The following is a 15,012-nucleotide window of genomic DNA, read 5'->3' as shown; positions in this document are numbered from 1 at the left end:
GTCTTATTACTGATAGTCGACATTTTCGACTTTTAAACGCTCCTTCTTTGCTTGACTGAGGGAGTGTGCTGCTCTTAAACAGGTACAATGAAAATGACGGGAAGGAAACACCTTGATGTGACGTCACCCACTGTCTCAAGACCTGTGGAACGTAGGGTTGTGTTAAGTTACCACCTTTCATAAAACCACATAAACATGCCTTCAAAATAAAAGAAACACCTTCCATAACTCTTCGCGCTACAAAATGTAACTATTACTGCGCAAAGCTTTTTTAAAGCATGTTTTGTTCATTAAAGAGACTTAAGATAGTCGCAGAAAATATATCTGATTTACCAACTCTTAACTTTAATGTATCGCGTCGTTGAAAATCCTTTTATTTTGATGAAGCGTTGCAGGAAGTGGAAACATATTTTCTGACTTGATGCCGTGCGGAGGGAATGCATGAAGTTTGAAGGAAGACAAAACAACCAGGAAGTTAAACAAACAAGGAAACACTTTCGCGTTAAACATTCCTCGCTTTGGCAGTTTTTTAAAGGACTAAATCTATTCATTAGTGAAGAAACTAAACCCGTCGTGTTTCGGTGAAAGAATATCGTTTCCAGCAGAATGGACATTGATCCGGTAGGTGCTGGAGGTTGTTGTTTGTATTTTTGTTTTTTTTGTTTATTTTGTAAATGTTTAACTTTAGGCATATATTCACCGATAACAAACCCTTAAAATAATATTTTATTGAGAGAAATGCAAAGCTTGAGCAAGAACCTGCTCACCTGTCGCCCCCGCTCACAGCAAGTCTTCAACAAAATGGCCTTTTAACGGCGTCATCTGAAGCGTTTGGTTTCAGGGTTTCACAGGGAAATTGGGCGAACAGTAGCGAGTTATTTTGTACACCATGTTTCATTATCCTCTTAACAATGCGCCTTTAGTCCTAATCCAAAATAGTATTAGTATTGGCCAGAAACGGAAACAAATATTAGACTTAAGCCAACTTAATTATAAACAATTCTTATGTTGCCTTTTTCTTTCTTTCCCACGTTTTCATATATATTGTGAGATGTATGAACCTTAACCTACTTATTTGCTCTACTGCCGATACACTTGGAGTCTCAGGTAGACGGGGATCAATGACGAGGATATTTTGAGATCATATAAGTCATGGAAAAATCACCACCTCAGGCATAAATCACAATTATTATAGTTTTCTATTGTGACCCATGTGTAATAGGTCAGATAAGATCCATTCATCTTCACCTCCCCACAACGGGCAAGCTTCACAAATGTGACACTTGAAGATAAAAGAATGAACTTGACACCTTTGACTCCTGTAAGAGTTTGAATGATGTCATTTGCTTTCTGTTATGAAATTGTATAACGCAGTGCGGACATAAATCGTAATTTAAAACATTAAAATGTAAAACATTTTATTTTTATTTTTGCATAAATAATTTTTACAGTGTTCTTAATGTTGCTGGGGAAATGTTGCCCTCGGTAAGAAAAAATACTGCTAATATATATGTATTTAAATGAAATTCAAACAGTGTTTTTTACAGTTTTCATCCTATTAAATATATTTGATGCATTTATACAAATCCAAGATCTTATGAAACGAGCCAGACACAAAAGGCATGACCTTGTAAATCAATAAAATCAAACTGTAATTGACATTGTCCAAAATAATCAGGTCAAAATAATAAATGGAGAAAGAGCAGATATCTATCTTCCTCAACAGATTGGCAATAGATGGGCCATGTTACTTAGGTTTCCTCTTTTCAATACAAGTGTGCAAGGACAACCTTCTTGCCAGTATCTCTTTATTTCATTGATTTCTTCTTTCCTGTGACTGCAGATATGAACTTGCATCACACTGCAGTCTTGTCTGTCCACCACCACAAATTGAAGTGTTGCTCTAGAGCAGGCGAGCTTCATGTCACAACCAGCTTCCTCAGGATTGGCAGTCGTACTTCTGTTGAGAATGAAACGGCTTAAAGAGTTGAACGTCTCATCCTTCACATGAAGGTTTCAAGTTGGCACTCAGAGCCACGTATCCATGACTCTGTAAATTTGCACTCAGCTGTGGCTTCAAGGAAAAGAACTGAACCAGTGTTTGACCAGCAGCTTAGTGCAGAAAGTTGAGTATCCCAGAGATTGCTCTAGTAGAAGAACTCACATTTCTCCAATCCTTAAAACTCTTCACTGGCTGCCATTTTCTTTCAGGATCAATTTTAAAATTCTGGTTCTTACTTTCAGAACTATTCATGGTCAGGCTCCTCCTTACATCACTGATCTGATCCAGCCTTACACCCCAGCTCGGGTTCTTAGATCTGTGGATCAGAATCTACTGATGGTTCCTCGCACACGGTTCAGGACCAGAGGAGAGAAATCCTTCCAGGCTGTTGCTCCTAAGCTTTGGAACAAACTTCCTCTCTCTTTGCGCTTGATGGATCTACTGACTCCTTCAAGAAACATCTTAAGACACTTTTATTCTTGCAGGCTTTTTATTGTGTTTGTCTTGATGTTGCCTTGATCTTTTAAGTATATATTTTATAGAGTATTGTTTTGATTGTTTAATCGCTTTGTGACCCTGGTCTGGAAAAGTGCTCTATAAATACAAATTACTTGCTTACTTACAACCTATATGTTGGTGGGTCAAAGTTATTTTAAAGATTCTCGGTGTACGTATAATAATAAAAGTTATATGCAATGTATTGAAATGACTACGGTAGTTGATACATTACAAACTTAGAAAAGAAAGAAATTGATATTACAGAACAGACTAAGGTAAATGATTTCAGAAGATCTTACATCTATTTCAACAAACGCCATGTAATTACATAGATATCATTTATAATGGTCTTTTTTTTAATTAAGTCTTGATGTTCAGGAAAGGCAAACCAAATTAATTCCAAATCAACTCTTAACTAAAATACCATCACCAAAAAATGAATCTAATAAAGTGGATGTTTTTGAGTCACTTTATTATAACTTTTGTTCTGGCCAGAATTCATAAAAGGAGAGGCTATTGGATTGAAACTTTTTTTTAATGGCATTTAGTATCAAAAACATTGTTTGAGGCAAACGAGGAAACATTCATTTGTGTCACTTTTATCTTTCAGTTCTATCGACAACAGTTACTTCTTTATTCTATTTGTGTAAATTGTCTAAGCCGTGTACATTCAAGTTTAAGTACATTTTTCGTCCAAATGATGAGCATTTATTTGCTCTTATTCAGTTTAAGGTGTGGGCTTAGAAAGACTCCTTCAGTGTTCCCTCTGCTGATCTTCCTGAAGCTCCTCTTCATCTGGCTCTCACTCCACGTCTCCGTTGTTACCTGAGCTCAGCGGTTCTGTTCAACCAAGAGAGACTGAAAGTGGCTTTTCTTCTTGGCAAGTGTGGAGTGCCAAAAGGAGAAATGTTAACTGAGTCGAGAAGTGCTAAACTCTTTCAATTCTGTCCCCTCAAGAAATGAGCAGAAAGAGACGTTCATTTCTTCAACCCTGAGTTTGCTGTAGTTACATTAGAGACGGATGTGTCTGTGGGTCGTAATGACCCTTCAGTACTGATGAGCAGAAGAATTTTAGGTAAAAGATTGTTAAGATAATTGCAGGACCGGCAAAAAAAAAAAGGTTAGGTGCTTGAAAAATACATCTTCACATAACTGTCAACCAGCAGAAGCTCTGGGCTGGTGTCTCTGCAATTAAATGGTCCCATTAAAAACTTTTAACAGTTGAAAGCCTTATTTCTTAACTTGACCAAAAGGGTCCTGACTTGCCACAGGCCAATATTGCTTCTGAGAAAATACATTTGCAAATATAAACGCCTTTCAGAAAGTAATAATCAATACAACCGGAATTATATGAGTCTAATGCCAAATGTAAAGAACATCGACAGTAAAGCTGTGATACACGCATAGTTGTATGTGTGCTTGATATGTATAGTATACTGTGTGTGTGAGATGAGGAGAAGTTGAACTTGGTCTGATGTCTGTCCTGTGTGTGAATATATGTGAAGGCAAGTCATTTGAAATAATCAGAAGTGATGTCACTTCCTCATCTGTAGTTTGCTAAATGTTCTGCGCTCTATTTTGTCTGCAGTTGAGATGGACCGTGTCTCCTCTTGCAGTACAGAAACAAGAGCTGCAGTAGCTCACGGTTCGTGGCAGTTCACCTGGTTCATTTTAAATTGAGCTCATGGTTACATGCTGGCTCACTTGAACTATTAAATATATTTACATAGTAGCTTAGACGTGCAGTTTTAAAGCAAGAGCTATCATTTAGCTGTAGTTGTTCGAGTCCCAAAAGATATTGGCTTGACCTTTTTAGAAGGTTTTATGAAGATGATGATGGTGTATGGAGTTATACTTGTGAAGGCTGGTGAGGATCTATGATAAGCTGCTGGTACAACACGTGAGGACTGGAGGAATGAATGCTGCTGGAATGTAACCAAAGAGAGCAGGAGGGGAAAGGAAGCGGGGAGCATCAGGTGACGCAGAATAACCTGCTCTGTTTCCTAGAGACTGTGTTTACATTCTGCTAGAGGCTCATGGGACGCCACTGGAAAGACAAACTCACTCGGACAAACTTTACATTACTATTTTGGTGTGAGAAATCCTGTTTGCAGCTGAGCAACATAAGAAAGTTGACTCAGCCGAACATATAGCTTCTTCGAAATAAAAATGTAACCCATCTGTGTCATGCCTGGTGTGTTCAAAGTGTTTCTCACCACATCGTGAATTTGAGCTGTCTCAGAAAACACTGTTTTGTCTTTGCATCCGTAACATAACTGGAGGAACGTTTTTTAGTTGATGTCCTTTAAAGCGGAGCTCAGTTATCTGCTTGATGTCTGACCTCTCTGAAGAAGCATCTCTGCCTCTGTTCACAGGAGAAGGGAGGGATTTCTGCGGCACCAGAGCCTCAGGACCGGGTCCAGTCCTTGAGGGATCAAGTAGATGGAGTCAAAAACATCATGACAGAGAACGTTGACCGAATCCTGGCCCGAGGAGAGAGGCTGGATGACCTCATGGGAAAGTCTGAAGACTTGCAAGCAGGGGTTTGTCCATGTTTATTTACTCTTTGAGGCCTTTAAAAAGTCTAAAAATGATTAGTGACACGATGCCTGAACCGTGCACAAATATTAAAAAAGTGTCTTGCTAATGTTTAGTTCTGTTCAATTTGAAGCCTAAATAAAGGAAAAAGAAGTGTATTATAAAAATGTGTTAAACAATATCCTGAGATGCACCATAATGATATCGTCAGGTGATTTTTTATTTTTTTTTTAAACACTAAATAGTTTTTAGTTATAATAATATACTGGATCTTCAATTAAATAAACATGGAAGCTCACAGAAGGAAACTGGAGGTTCTAACTGAACCAATTATTATCGGATGAACTGTTCGTTAATTTTCAGCCTTTCGCAGCTGAGACCAGTGCCCAGAGGTTTAAATCAATAATTCTTTTTTAGACTTTAGTCTGAGATGCCCTCTGTACTCAGTGGTCCTTTCATGTGCTATTTGCTCTGGTTTCCTCTCACAGCCCTGCACAGCTCATTCAAGAAAGCAATGACACTGAACTATGGATCGTCAACTGTTCATGTGCCCACTTGTGATCTCTTAACTTTGAGTACTATCATGGAGTCTGTGTTCGACTAATAACGTTCCCATGGCTGTCTTTTCAAATATAACTTGGATTCAAAATGGTCTTGGTTTCACTTCAAAACTTTAAGAATTTAATGGGACACCTGAACTTTATGTGAAGCCAGAAAGCTGCTGATTTATTCTTGCACTTTCAGGAACAACACACAGTGTTTTCTCTTATCAGTGCCACCTCAAGACATTAAAGAGACACATTCAAACATATGAAATCCAATCTAATGTGAAATGGTTGACATGAGTTGGAGGCATCACGGCTGTGTAGCAACAGTGAAGAAATGCAGTTGTGTAACGGCGGATCCTGTCCTCCTCTCGCCAGGCTCAACACTTCAAGCAGACTTCGCAGAAAGTGGCGCGGACCTACTGGTGGAAGAACGTGAAGCTGGTGGTGGTCATCGTGGTGATCGTGCTCATCATCGTCCTCATCATCATCCTGCTGGCAACCGGGGTCATTCCAGTAAGCGCTCCAGTGCCTCCCATCGTCACCCCCACGAAAAAACCATAGAAGGAGACGCCGTCTACTTTTGCACAGTTAAAGAAATAATCCATAGACTTTTTCAAATCAGTGCTGTCTGGTGAAGCCTTTTACTACTGAGATTAAACCGCTGCTGTTACATAGTTTTAATCACGTCACTGCTTTTATTGTCGAGAAATGTAGGGAAATAGTTGATGAAAAATGTAGCGACCAAGTCCAAATGCACCAGTTACATGAAGGAAAAACATGATCGACCATATGATGAAATGCAATGACCTTGTAACTTGTGTAACCAGTTAGTTGCACAATTACATCATTGAAGTCTGTGAGAGTTTCAGAGGCTCTTAAAGTCAGATTTTGTTAGATTGTGAAACTGCAGTTCCTCCTCTCACCAGTACCATCATAGAGCGGTCTCTCCAACAACAAAAACCCGCTGTCTGCTTTCAATCAAGAAATCACTGCTGCTGTTGACCTCACATGGTGACAAAAGCTCGTTCTCCTCACCATAATGTACATTTTCTCTTCTGTCGAGTCTGATATTTATTAAACGCTCTCGGTATGCTTCCTCTCTAAAACATTCCAACGTTCCTGTGAAATCTAGTGGGTTTCTTTTTTATTTATTCTGGGTAAAGTTGTGTATTTGTCCTGACAGTAGGTCGTAATAATAATGAGCTCGAGTTGATCTTTTAAATCAATGTCATTTCGGTAAAATGCAGAACTGTTGTTTTGATTCTTGACAAATAAATAGTATTTTCTTCTGTTTTGTGTCCCATCTTGCCTTTATTTCATATTTGATTTATAACAATTTTATATTCAGGCTTTCTTAATCATCAACAGAATTAACAATCATAAACGACATAAGGAGTAGTCAAGTACATACATGACAATATTCCAATAAGCCATATTCCTACGTTCTACTAAAATATTGTTTTTTAAATTTAGAGATCAGCCTGTATTAAAATATAGAATTGCGTAAAAAGAGACTACTTTTCTAAATGTCTACCGCCATCTGCTGGTTCCATCAGTGAGGAACAACATTAAACTGAAATTACCGAAATGTAAATCAACAGATTTGAGGCTTTATTGGATTGGTTTGTTTGTCAACTTACAATGAGATTCTAACTGTAATGGCAAATGCCAATTAGAAATAAACCATGAAGGTAATAAACTGTATTTTGTTGCTTTAAATTTCCCCAAGAAAAGGACTTTGGAGAGAGTAGTTGGTGAACAGGTTTGCACACCGGAGAGAGTATTGAGTGAAATGGACCAAAATCCATCTTGAAACTTCAGTTCCTTCTCTTGATTTTAAATAAGGGCATGAGAATATTCTAAGGCCTCTTCTTGACCTTAATATAGTTCTTGTTAAACTACTTCCGTCATTGCTTATATGTTGGGACTTCTTGTGAGTGGTGACTGGTTTTCTAAGTTTTCCTCCATCCTCCAAATACTAGTAATGTTTTGATGAAGCTTCATAAAGTGGTGTCCTTTTTACCACTAGATGTCACCATTTGCTCTTTCATCTATTGTAATGAACATCTGTTCTATTGAAACTTTAGATAATTTTAGAATGATGATGCCACCTGCTGACCTCTAAAAATATGACACTAATTGATGAAGCTTCATCAGCACATTACTAGGGTTGTGTATTAGCGTGTCATGATACAGGGGCAACAATATGTGTAATACTGTAGGAAAAACTAAATATATTTGGAGTATTGCCAGAGTAGTTTACTCTGCATGACTCTTGACAAAGTTGCAACTGCTTCCATTGTTGAATTGCTGGGATCGGTTTTTCCTTTCTCCACTATAATCTTACTTCAACTGTAAAGTGTCTTGAGATAACTTTGCTATGATAATGATAAGACACTTTAAATAAAATTGAATTGAATTTGTTTTCAAACCAAAATTTGTTCAAACAACAGTTTTAAAAGGTGCTGGAGTCTACTGTATCCTCTCGTCCTCAGTGATCGGATTTTATTGTTCCTTTTAAATAGTTGCCTCTGATGATGCTGGCACTTGCTCACACAGTCTAATGCTGGTGCTTTAATAACAAATCCCAGTCTTGTTCCTGTTCTACACTCTTGTCCGAGCGAGCTTCCAAATAACTTTTCAGTGTTGTGTTTGATCACCTGTCTATTGACATTCAAATAAAATGGTACACAGATATATATTTTTTTAAATACACTTCATTTATTGACAAAAATAATAATTTGATATCTGATAAACGGCCACTCGGTACTAAAATAAGGCCACTGTGACTCGACAGGACTTCACATCAACAGATAAAAGCCAATGAAAGCATTTGCTAGTTTAAAAACAATTAAAAGCCACCAAATGAATTGTTACAGTTAAGCTAGAGTTTCTTTCTTGTTGTTACCATGTAGTCAATAGAGTAAAGTGCTCCAGGTGTGCATCGTTAGAGGAGTGCATTCAATCATTTGCTCTTAGAACCAATAGGGGGCGACAGCTAGGTTGCTGGTTCTAACCTCCGTGCTGGTGACAAGCTCTTTGAACCTGGACAGAGCAAACATGAACATTATTCATCAGTTGGATTCCTGACATGAAACAAGAACCCAACCTGATTGTGACAAAGTCAAACGATTAAGTTCCTCCTCCAGCTGCTCGTCTGAGATCATGGGTGGAGCAAGAGGGACGTCTGGCAGCGAAGTACCGGGACCGCTCGGCTCCCAGGCAGCATGTGCAGGAGCTGTCGGGAGCTCTGTTTTGGATTCCTCCATCAACAAGTTCAGCTCTTCCTCAAGCTCGTTCATGTCTTCATCTGCATGAAAACAAAGTTGTTGGTTTCACAGAGACACCACCTGGCCGCTCCAGCATCGTAACTACACAAACCTGTGCCCGACACACCTCTGGACAGAGTTTGGTTCAGCTCATCGTGAGTGTCACACAACTGTTGTAAGGGCCGACAAGAAAGTTAATACTTGCTTTAACAGGAAGCAAGAGATGCTAGTTCGACTCTGACCTCTTGAATTTGATCCACCAGGTTCTCGGCTCGCTCCACACAGCCTTCCTTCAGCGACAGCTTCATGGCCGACACTCCGGCCTGGTAGGCTTGCATCACCTGCACAGAGAATGTTAGGAAACAAGCTCACAGTCGCTCACGCCTGACTTCACTCTGACCAGTTTGTCTGTCTTAGACTGAGAGATTCTGTCCAGGATGGACCTGATGGACTCCAGCTGGGTGAAGAGGTTGTCGGTTCTCTTCTCCACACGCTTCCTCTTCCTCAAACAGGTCAGGGCCTGCGGTACACATGTGAGTCTGGATTAGGGGTGTGAGAAAATAACCATACACAGATATATTGCAATTATTTCTACAATACTGTATCAATCTTCAAACATACTACATCGATTTATTAATAATTATTATTTACATTTACCTTTGTTATTTTTGGCTTTCAAATCATTTTATTTCTCACATAGTTATTTGATGATTTATATTTCAATGAAGTTTTATTTACAATTAATATGCACATATTACAGAGTGCCGCTAGGTGGCAGTAGTTATTACATACTCAGCAGCAAAAGGAACAATGAAATCCCACAAGATCCCAGTGATGACAGAGGATGAGAGGATACAGTCGGCTCTAGTAGCTTTTACCGCTGAGCAAATGTTGGTTTCAAAACAAATAAAAGCAGTTGCTACATTAACTGCAGACCAGTGCATAGTGCAGTTTGACTGTAAGATTAGAACATGTAAAAAAAGTTTGTGACAACCAACATTTTTATTTTTTACTTATGATTTTATTAACTCTAAATATAACCCTATTTTTCTTTTTATAAATATATTTCTTTCTCCTTAATTTAAATCAAATTGAGGAGCTATTTAGTAAATATTCAGATCACATTTAGAAAAAAATACATCTTATATCATTCCTAAATTAACAGTCGGACAATACTACAAATATATCCTTGTTCTTACAGTATAGCAATATATTGCAATATTATTGCTCCTGTATAGTGATATCCTACCGTCAGATTCATACCAATACACACCGCTAGTCTGAATAATTATCATTATCATGGCACACTATTATCATGACTCACCTGCGATTTCTTCCCTTCTTTGAGCAGGAGTCTTGCGTCTTCCTTGCACCTGTGGGCATCACATCAGTTCAAGATTTAACTGTGAAGTCACTTTGAGTTCAGGTACCGTTCAGCCTCCACACCAAGCTGCTCCACACGCTCCTCCAGGAGCTTCTCGCTGCACTGCAGCTGGTAGATTCCTACATCCACGTCATTCACCGCGGAGACTCGATCCTGCCCGGGCTGGCAGAACTTGACGATCTGTAATGAGGACGAGTCAATGAAAGACTCTTGTGGTCTCGGGGAGAATGGTGGGAGAACTTCACCTTGTCTCCATCCTGCACTGACACAGTCACACGCTTCTCTCTCTGCAGCTGCAGCAGTGCCAGGCACAGCGTGCTCTCGTCAGCACACACACCAGCAGACACTACACACAGATCTTGAAAAGACACCAGAGAACGACCGGCAAGGCTGCTGCTACGGTACGCTGCCAGTAGTTCTGCAGCTTTCACCTGCAGCAAGAGAAATGACAGCTCATGAGATCCACTGGTTTAACATCATGGCTAGTTGAGAGATTGAATACAGTAGCCGTGAAGTTCTTCTGAAAATAAAGACACTGTTTCATGAAGTAAGTAAGTAAGTAAGTAATCTGTATTTATATAGCACTTTTCCAGACCAGGGTCACAAAGCGCTTAAACAATCAAAACAATACTCACGAAAATATATACTTTAAAGGTCAAGATAAAACTGAGAACAACACAGGAGTTCCAGAAAATGAAGCTTCATTAACTCATCATTATCAGAGGCAGTGATTCACATGACCCTGAACTCACCTGGCAAAGCCTCTTATACAGTACATGTCCCACACACGCAATGTATCCCCAAAATTAATAGTGACAAAATAACTAACAAAGGAAACGTGTTTAAACCCCAATTGTACCATTCAATAAACTAAACTGTGTGGATTTTTTAATGTATTCATCATTACATGAGAATTAGTTTTTAAAAGACAATTTCATCCACAACAGAGCATGGAAAATGATCTGGAGCTTGTAATCCATGCGTTTGTTTCTTCTCTTCTGGACTATTGTAATAGTTTGTTTTCATGTCTTAACAAGAAGGAGCTGTCTCGCCTGCAGTTGATGCAGAACTCTGCAGCGAGAATTCTGACCCGCTCTAGTAGAAGAACTCACATTTCTCCAATCCTTAAAACTCTTCACTGGCTTCCAGTTTCTTTCAGGATCAACTTTAAAACTCTGGTACTTCCAGATCTATTCATGGTCAGGCTCCTCCTTACATCACTGATCTGATCCAGCCTTACACCCCAGCTCGAGCTCTGAGGTCTGTGGATCAGAATCTACTGATGGTTCCTCGCACACGGTTCAGGACGAGAGGAGAGAAACCCTTCCAGGCCGTTGCTCCTAAGCTTTGGAACAATCTTCCTCTCTTTACGCTTGATGGAGTCTACTGACTCCTTGTCTTTCAAGGCTAATCTAAGAGAACCACATACACCACAGTATTCTGTCAACATAATACAAACACATCTGTTAAGAACTCAAAAACTTTTCTTTTTTTTCTGCGACGACAGATCAAGAAAACATTCCACAATTCCTCCATTCAGTGATCTTCTTGAAGCTGTAGCAGCATTACATTTAAAGCTTAGAAGTTATTTGTTGGAAAGGTTTTCTCTGACAGTGATGTCATCAGGAGCCTGAACCAAGATTCTGTTCCTTCACTAGTTTCTGTTTCTAGACAGTTTCCACCATATTTATTTTGCAACTAGTAACTACGAGTCTTTTAATCATATATAGAGTTTTTAACATGAAATGCGTTTTAAATATATGAATATCAAGTTAGCAACAAATGTCAACAAACACTATTTCAAAAAAAGGTTTGAGTGTTTACTTTGCTCACTTTTACTTTTATTTTGAGTGTTCTGTGGCACTCACCTTCACCAGCTCGAGGACCACGAACGACTCCTCCACGGCGACCCTGCTGCTGCTGCCCAGCAGCGTGGAGAAGGTCCACTTGAGGGGCTTCACCAGCAACACGCCGACACCCCACGACAACCAGCCACAGTCCACGTTGGCAGCAAACTCGGATTCTCTCTGGATCTTCCCGCCCCTGGAAGGACAACACGAGTGTTCATGGAGTGGAGAAGGTGGCGCTGGAGTCTCCACGGTTACCTGACCATGGCCTGCAGGACCATAGGCAAACCCAGGGGACTCTTGTTCTTCCTCGCGAAGCTCCTGTTGAGGTCCTGCAGGTTGACACTGTTAGCTCCTCGGTCCCTGCAGTTCTGGACGATGAGCGCCGTCCAGAAGCTCATCTTGCTGTCCCAGTCCATCGTGTTCACCTCCCGGTTCTCCTTAAAGGCGGAGAACATGAACTCCATACGTTTATCGTCTTCCCACTCCGGAGGATGAGTCATTTTGGTGGACATTGTCTGAAGTGAACTCACTAGCAGGCGAGCTAACCAGCTAAAGCTAACTCAACAACAGTTTGATAGCGCCACCTCCGAAGAGCGCAGCCAATCACAGGACAAGATGTTAAGCCCCGCCCACTGGGAGATAATAAAAAAGTGTGTGGGTTTTTTTCTCTTTTAAATTCAATTCTGTTCATTTTTGGTATTGAACATTTTGAAGCTACTTCACAAGGTATTGTGTCCGAGTCTGCTTGTGGTGAAATAAAGCATTACATCATACGTAATCCACATCATCAGGTAATGACCTTTCAAAAGCTTTTTTGTTTTTCTAAAATTATAAATGGCAGTGAAATACGCCTTTATTAATAGATTGACTTTATTAATCCCTCTAAAGGTCACCTTTGGGAAATTAGGTTTGCAGTCCACAGCAGACAAAAGACGTTACAGCAAGTTTCATAAAAGGAAGAACAAGAACAAAGAGTAAATAAAAACATAAAAAGTCCATAGAGATAACAAAGTGTAAATATAAAGTGCATGCCCCAAGTTATACAAAGTAAGTGAGTAAGTAAAAGTTATTTGTCTAATTTGTCTTACAGTCAAGCAAGGAATCAATTAGTGTTGCATCTGGAAGGAGCATTCGTGCTCCATCTGCTTCCCTGCTCACTGATGACAGTGTTCAGAGGATGACGGTCATCATGATGGACAGTAGTTTGTCCAGTTATCTCCTCTCAGCAACTGTCACCAGTGAGTCCAGCTTCATGCCAACCACAGAGCCAGCCCTCCTGATCAACCTGTGCAACCTGTTGACACTCCTCCTGGACATATTCTCCACCCAACACACCACAGCACAGCATAAAACAGGACAGTTGTAGCAGAAATCTGAAGTGCAGACGATGAAGAGGAGAGGGGCCAGTACTGTCCCGTGAGGTGCTCCTGTACCATTATTATGTTGATAAATAAGTTTTTATTATTTCTGCCTAATTTTAAACTTCTTTTTACTGAAAACATATCTAATATGTAGTCAAGTGATAAAGATTGTTTAAATCCTAATACATTGTAACAATTATTTTAAAAAAAGTGATGATATGAACAATTTGTCAACAAGACACACTATATTTTGTATTGGGGAGTGAGATACATATAATAATAACTTGTTCACAATGTTGTGTTTAACTTAAAATACTCAATTTTAAATAGTTCAAAAAAGGAAGCAAATAATAACAAATAAATTCAATTTCTGGAAGCAAGATTGTTGTAGAAAACTTTTAGCATTATGATCATGGTTTTCCAAAGTCTGTAAAGTAGTCAAAGTCAAAGTAGTAAGTTGCTTATGGACACACATGGTGAAGCACTCAGACTCACTCTCTAACACTTAAACTCTTCTAAGAAACCACTTTTTTTCACCCGGATCCGTACAAAGTATGAAAAGGCATTAAACCCAGAATCTAAAAATAAGGCCTTAATGATTGAGGTTAACGTGTTTAAAATCCAATTTCACATGATAAGTAAGACGTTATTCTCGTTTTAAAATACAGATAAGGATAGAGAGGGAAAAAAAGATAACTTAAAGATTGACATGCAATCTTAATAGCGGAACTAAAAAGACTGAAGACTCAATTCAATGCAAACTGATTGTCCAACCTACATTTTTCTTCATGGCTGAATAATTGAACAGAAAATGTTTACTTTGCGCAGGGAATTGTATTTTATTTTTTGTTTAAATATATAAACATTTAGGTAAAATTGTCTCTAAACCTAAACCTACGAAATCAATGTATTTTTTTTTTCCCTACCATTTTTCCCTTCCATTGACTGTCGAGTTGGTCTTAAATTTGATTTCAAACATAATTGAAAAAGTCTTAAAAGTATTTAATTATCTTGGGTATTACAATGAATAAGCTGCGCGAGTGTTTCAGATGGGTCTCACGTCACCACGCTGTCGTCGAAATCCATCGGTCTGGACACTAAACCGAGACTCAGAGTGGTGGGATGAAATTGTTCCCGGTTTCACAAATGCCCAATGGGTAGACAACTTCAGGATGTCGGAGGAAACGTTGGATTATTTGTGCAATAGACTTCGTCCGTTTATGGAGCGGCAAGTCGCGCCTTTCCGCAGGTCTGTGCCCCTGAAGAAGAGGGTGGCTGCCGCTCTGTGGAAACTTGCTACAGGTTTAGAGTACCAGCGTACTGGGCATCTTTTTGGGATCAGTGTAACAACGGTATGTCGGTGTGTGAATGACTTTTGTGCAGCAGCAGAAAGGTTGTAAGTACCTGAAATCGTATGTTTTCCTGATGAGGAGAAGTTCAGGGAAATGGCCGACTACATGGAGAACAGTTGGTGGCTTCCACACTGCATTGGTGCCATCGATGGATCCCACATATCAATCGTAGCACCACCGGAATTTCACACAGACTACTTCAACCGGAAA

The 15,012-nt window shown here is 39.4% G+C and overlaps 2 protein-coding genes across 2 annotated transcripts; one reads left to right on the top strand and one right to left on the bottom strand.

The window, feature by feature from the left end:
• Nucleotides 1–428: 428 nt before the first annotated feature.
• On the top strand, nucleotides 429–6,877 carry vamp8 (vesicle-associated membrane protein 8 (endobrevin)). Its single transcript, XM_087797638.1, has 3 exons — nucleotides 429–621; nucleotides 4,876–5,043; nucleotides 5,962–6,877. Exons 1-3 carry the CDS (start codon nucleotides 607–609, stop codon nucleotides 6,145–6,147), a joined length of 369 nt encoding a protein of 122 aa, XP_087653764.1. The 5' UTR covers nucleotides 429–606; the 3' UTR covers nucleotides 6,148–6,877.
• Nucleotides 6,878–8,283: 1,406 nt separating this feature from the next.
• chmp7 (charged multivesicular body protein 7) lies at nucleotides 8,284–12,698 on the bottom strand. The gene is made up of 10 exons (XM_087808763.1): nucleotides 12,345–12,698; nucleotides 12,108–12,282; nucleotides 10,485–10,670; nucleotides 10,286–10,419; nucleotides 10,180–10,228; nucleotides 9,256–9,375; nucleotides 9,098–9,196; nucleotides 8,968–9,025; nucleotides 8,696–8,896; nucleotides 8,284–8,631 (listed from the first exon to the last, which is right to left on the bottom strand). The coding sequence occupies exons 1-10, from the start codon at nucleotides 12,599–12,601 to the stop codon at nucleotides 8,585–8,587; spliced, it is 1,326 nt and encodes a 441-aa protein (XP_087664889.1). The 5' UTR covers nucleotides 12,602–12,698; the 3' UTR covers nucleotides 8,284–8,584.
• Between the last annotated feature and the right edge of the window lie 2,314 nt (nucleotides 12,699–15,012).

Source organism: Callionymus lyra, chromosome 1 (genome assembly GCF_982586985.1).
Source record: "Callionymus lyra chromosome 1, fCalLyr1.hap1.1, whole genome shotgun sequence".
Classification (NCBI taxonomy): domain Eukaryota; kingdom Metazoa; phylum Chordata; class Actinopteri; order Syngnathiformes; family Callionymidae; genus Callionymus; species Callionymus lyra.
This window is presented reverse-complemented; position numbering and strand designations above follow the sequence as displayed.